General features: G+C 38.5%; 1 protein-coding gene across 1 annotated transcript in view; it reads left to right on the forward strand.

The window, feature by feature from the left end:
* The window catches only part of GNA13 (G protein subunit alpha 13), a 28,255-nt gene extending 22,255 nt beyond the window's left edge, over positions 1 to 6,000 (forward strand). Inside the window, exon 4 of the mRNA XM_080994846.1 lies at positions 1,686 to 6,000. Within this exon, the coding sequence (XP_080850972.1) occupies positions 1,686 to 2,261 (576 nt within the window). The 3' untranslated portion in view covers positions 2,262 to 6,000. The remainder of the gene's footprint in view (positions 1 to 1,685) is intronic.

Consider the following 6,000-nt stretch of genomic DNA (forward strand, 5'->3'; position numbering starts at 1 on the left):
GCGAGTAACAGCGTCTTCAGGGCCACAGTTTCCATCAGGATTATAGAATTGTTTATAAGCTCCAAAGGCATACAAAAAAGGTGGAAGCTAACACAGGCCTTGGCTTAGTGTTATGAGCAAACCAGTGCTCATGGTTTGTTTTATCTCTAAACATTAATGGGTAAGTAAGGAACAAAGCCTGACTTCTGTTTATGATTTGTTTGGAGAGAAACAAACTACCAATGCAGGTTTGCATGTTAACACTAAGCCTAGGTTTCATGGTTGTTTCTCACATCTCTAGGCTGGATGGAACGATGAAGCAGGAGCAATTTGAGCAGTGTGCTTGAGCACATTGCTTATTCACGGCAAGCCATGGCTTACTGCAGGGGTAGGCAACCTAAGGCCCGGGGGCCGGATGCGGCCCAGTCGCCGCCTGAATCCGGCCTGCGGATAGTCCGGGAATCAGCTTGTTTTTACTTGAGTAGAATGTGTCCTTTTATTTAAAATGCATCTCTGGGTTATTTGTGGGGCATAGGAATTCGTTCATTTTAATTTTTTTCCAAAATATAGTCCAGCCCACCACATGGTCTGAGCGACAGTGGACCGGTACACGGCTGAAAAGGATTGCTGACCCCTGACTTACTGCTTACCATGATGTGCAAATTGAGCCATAATCACTTTTCAGCTAGACAGTTCTGTTTTAGTTGAGTTGGTTAATCTTGTGTAGCGGGAGTGAGCCTGTTGAATTGGGCTTTAGGCCCCAGCAGCAGCGAAGTCGTGACAAGCGTCTTGGGAAGGAGGGAAAGCTCCCAGCATTTCTCAATCTATCTTGCCTTCACATCAAGCAGCACACGCCTTTCTTCAGCTCCCGTGTTTGTCTTCCACATTCTTCTGCTTGTTAAGCAGCATTATTCTGGGCTTAGGTGTCTGCTTCTGAAAGATAAAGATCCTAAACTTGAACTATATTATGCGGAGAAGAAATAGAATTGCAAATCTGCATAGCCAAAAAGATTGAAAAGTAGCAAGCTGTGTCCTTTTCTGTCCATAAAGCTCTTCTGTATTTCTTTTCTTGATTAGAACAAATCAGCTAGGATATGTTAGCATTTTAATTCTGCTTTGCAAAAAATGCTCCTGTTAGAAATCTTCAAGATGACAAGGTATAATTTGATCAATCTCCACAGGGAAGAAGTATATTTTTTCTCTCAAGTGAATTGCAGGGGGTTGACGTAGATGACCCTGAGGGTCCCTTCCAACTTTAAATTCTATGAATTTAAATTTATGAGGGGCTTTATTTAATGTTCAGACACACTATTAGTTACTTAATAATATAGCTAACTTTGCAGAATGTTAGAAATTAGGTAAGTGCCTTCCTGAATAAAACACAATCATAGAAAATGGTTCCCTTCTCTTCTCTCCCTGCCCCCAATAATTTCTCTTTCTGAAACCATATATTTGTCACTGAAAACTTTTTAATCAATTAAATGAGATAAACTTAGAATGGTATCATTCTCATTATATTTTTGGCACTGTATCGTACACGCAACTACTGAGTTATTTAAAAAAACCACACATTTAGATAACAAAGGATGATAAAATCTTTTCTGTTTCAAACATTCCAGGGCAGTTCATTTTAATGTTCAGTACCATTCACAGCACCTTAATTAACTTTGGCTGTTTGTTTGTTTGTTTGTTTGTTTGTTTCTTAGGACTATCTTCCCTCCCAGCAAGATATTCTACTGGCACGAAGACCTACAAAAGGGATTCATGAGTATGATTTTGAGATTAAAAATGTTCCCTTCAAGATGGTTGATGTAGGTGGCCAAAGGTCAGAGCGAAAACGTTGGTTTGAATGCTTTGACAGCGTCACTTCTATATTGTTCCTGGTTTCATCGAGTGAATTCGACCAGGTACTTATGGAGGATCGACTAACAAATCGCCTTACAGAATCTCTGAACATTTTTGAAACTATAGTCAACAACCGGGTTTTCAGCAATGTCTCCATAATCCTCTTCCTAAACAAGACAGACTTACTTGAGGAAAAAGTGCAAAAAGTGAGCATCAAAGACTATTTCCCAGAGTTTGAAGGGGATCCCCACAACTTAACAGACGTCCAAAAATTCCTGGTGGATTGTTTTCGCACGAAACGCCGGGACCAGCAGCAGCAGAAGCCCTTGTACAACCACTTCACCACTGCTATTAATACAGAAAATATCCGCCTGGTATTCCGTGATGTAAAGGATACCATCCTTCATGACAACCTCAAGCAGCTCATGCTACAGTGATGCGCAGCAACAACAAAAAACTTTGATTTGTGTTAATAGTTTACAGCAGGAGTTGGAAAAAGGTCTTGTCCGACCTCACGATGTGTGGGGTAAAGCTGCTGCTGTTCCAGTTAATTGCCAACTTCTCTCAAAATTCAGGCTTAAATCTTTTCCGCTATATCTCGTGTCTTGAAAGAGTTTTCATTTCTTAACAGACCTCAACTTTTTTAAAGCTAACTCACAAGTTTTAACCTCTTCCCTCTTTTCAGCCTGACGAAGCCTGTACTCCAATAACAAGTAACTTGTAGACATGCAGTTTAAAGAATTTACTTCGGAAACTTGATTAAGTTTAAAAAGCAGTTTTGGCATGTGAAAGGGCTATAGAAGAGATTTGTATAACTCTGGACTGCTCTCCAAGCTTGGCCAACCACCACCGTCAGTTCTTTGTGGCAAATAGCTCCACCCTGTCAAATAATTAAGCTGTCTTTGAAGTTTACAAATGCATTTTTGCTTCCATGCCAATATAGGATGTTCGCCAAATGGTACCAGAAATGAGGTCCGCTACCCGGGAATTTTTTAATCAAAAAGAATCATGCAAAGGGACTTCTGATCTTAATTGGTCATTGTTAGATCATGTGGTTTGACAAAAAAATCTATGCTTTAAGTTTGGAACGAACTAGCTTAAATCGCACAGCTGTTTGCAGCTTTAGATGTCTGCCAGTTGCTGTGAATTAACTGTTTTAAGAATGTTCCTTGAGGATTGTTGTTGTTGCTCAGTTAGCTCATACATTATGGTTTGGATGATGGAGGAAACCAAGCGAGAGATTTGTTTCTGTTAAGCAGCAGCAGTGTTTATAGATGTCAGGTGCATCTATAGTGTTGACAATACTGAGAATGCACATAACTGTATTAACATACAGGACTGAATATTATATTGCTGGCCAAAAAGGCAGAAAGTGATTATCAAAAATTATAAGGGAACTGAATGATAACCTTGAAATGCCATATTGCAAGACAGTGAAATTTTAAAAGGCCTCCACTTTCCACCTCAGTTGCTGCACACCTCAATAACTCAGCCTTGTAAGCACCTCATTCACTGAAAACACAACAGTTTTGTGGAACTAACTGCCTTTTTTCATCTCAATTCTGAGGAGGCTAGTGACATTTTTGATTTCTCAGGTGTTGGTTTAAAAGCCCATATGCTACTAGTTACTCTGGATTTCCAAGTTAACTGTAAACATAACTTTATGCTATGCTTTAAAGGGAACATCTACAAAAGCAATGGATACTTATGCCTGTTCTAACGCTTTACTCTCATAAATGTTTTAATGGTTAACATGATCAGAGATTAGCAGCACAGTTCCCCCTTTTTTTGTTACACAGGCCAAATTTGATGCATTGCTATTGTAATTCCGTAATCTTTGTGGAAGGAAGTCAGTCAGCAAAATCCATAGGTTTGAAACCAATTTAGTTTTGCTGTCTAGATCCAGGTAACTTGAGAGCTCGTGCCAATTAAGTGCTTTAATAGAACAGGCTCAGTGTGGAATAGTGAGCCTATTACAGCATCAGAAAACACTGTTAATTGATGCAGAATCCTTTAACCTAAAGTGCCTCTTAATTGCTTTTCCTTGCGGTGGCCTTAACACAAATGCCAATGTTTCAGATTGTGGCCTTCTGTGGGGTAGGGTGGGGACTCCATTGCCAGGTTAAACTTAGCTACAGCACAGAGATGTTGCATATTTGCTAGAAAATACTAAAAATAAAAATGAAACCACCCACTCAGATATTCTGAAGTGTAACAGTATAGGTGTAGGTGTTCTGAGGATAATATTTCTCCCACTCCTGTATTCTTTCAGGAGTCAATCAAAATCGGTATGCAAAGCGCTTTTTGCTAGTCTTCTGAGTAATATATAGTTAAGGGCAGTATTTGTTTTTAAATGTGTTAACAAATCATGATTTATGTGGAACTACAAGCAAATAGGAAGAAACAAAATGGTTTCATTGGTTCAGTTTTATAATATTGCTAATGGGTATAGTTTTTAAAGTGTGTGGTGCACAAATTTTTCATTGTACTCCAGAAAAATGGCTGGAAGTGGGGAGATTTGGAGTATTTGGCTTTTTTAACCAAAAGGAGACATTTGGGGGTGGGGCTGCAAATTTATTTAAGGGAACTGGGGAGGAGAAGGGTGGTCATTTCCCGGCTGGCAGCTTTCCCACTCAGTCTCACACATACATAGCTGCTTTTCCTCCACAGCTTGGTGGTGGGGGTGTCATTTTGATAGGAAAATCAGCTAGAGGGAAAAGAGTGAAGCAGCTCCTGGCTATTCATCCGCTTAACCTTTCATGGCAACTTCAAAAAAAGTCATGGGAAAGATACACACAACTGTGTGTCATGTTGGTAGAACCTTACATTTTCAGATGTAACTTTCAAATACAGGGCTGGTTTGCAAGAACACTTTTTCTCAAGTGTCGCTTAACAAAATGCTTCCAAAATGCTTCTGCAAATTCCGGGATTTGTATTTAAGTAAAATTAGAGGTTTATTTTCATTCTAACCTCCGTGGAATAAACATGGAGTGATCTTGCATATAATATTTTAGACTGTAACAAAATTCAGCGTTTTAAAGTCTGAAATAAAACATTTAATGTCAAAATTCTTTTAAAAATTAAGTAGAAAAATTAAGGCAACTGTTCTTTTTAAACAGCAAAAAACCAGTCTTACCTTTAGCCTCATGCCTTATTTTGGAGTAGCACTGTATAAACAGCCACTTTTCAAAGCTTAAAGAACCCTCTTTTATCACTGAAGTGCAAGATGAGACTACTGCTGCCCCACTCTCAGGCTTCTTGAAAAGTTCACTGCAGTGTGGGAGAGCAGTTTGAAGAACCCAAAAACTAGAGGGAGACTTTGAAAACAGCCTTTGAAGACAAGGTGATGGTTGCACACTCTCAAGATACTTTTCACTTAAACCAAATGTGATTTTCTTGTAAGATTATTTGGAAACTTATCTTAAGAAGAAGCCTAGGTTGAATCCAGACTTGGTCATAGTTGGAAAATTATGGGACTCTTCCCATAATGATTTCAGTGGATCTGTTCTAAGCATGACTAAGTCCACATCCAATTCATTGGCAGCAAATTCTTGCTTGAGCCCCTGATTAGATTTTCTTTGTGCTAGAGTCAACTGCACAAAGACCAATTTTTTTAATAGGCCTTTTTCTGGTACCACAACAAAGACATCCCTAAGACCAGACTTGTAAAGATGACACAGCATTGTAATACTGCCATTTGCAGTTTTATCTTGTACTTGAAAGCAAATTGCCACTTACTTAAAACTGCTTTCTCATTCTTCAAGAACATTGAGAGCTTACATTCTAGAAACCTTTTCTCTAAAAATATATTTGGTAACAACCTCACATAATATTTATCTAATGAAACCAGGATTTGTATTAGCTTTGTATAAATGTGGGGTGTTATGTGGCTTTACATTTTTTTTTATATTTGTAACTTTTGTAACTTTCCAGGGACTAAGAGAATCTGCTACTTTGTAAAAAAAAAATCCCTCTTGCCTTAGTTCAGCATCAGCAATAAATTATTTCTAAAGAAGGTCTTAAAGGCATAATTTTAAAATGGTTCGGTTACTAATAGACAAAAGCCTCTTTGAGATTTACGTTGCTCTCTGTACATACATTGCAGGTGTTCCAACTATTAATATTTGCCTTATGTAAATTACTGACGGTAAATAAACAATATACATCCTCACTGTG

Source organism: Podarcis pityusensis, assembly GCF_964106645.2.
Source record: "Podarcis pityusensis genome assembly, chromosome: 2".
In the NCBI taxonomy this organism is placed as follows: domain Eukaryota; kingdom Metazoa; phylum Chordata; class Lepidosauria; order Squamata; family Lacertidae; genus Podarcis; species Podarcis pityusensis.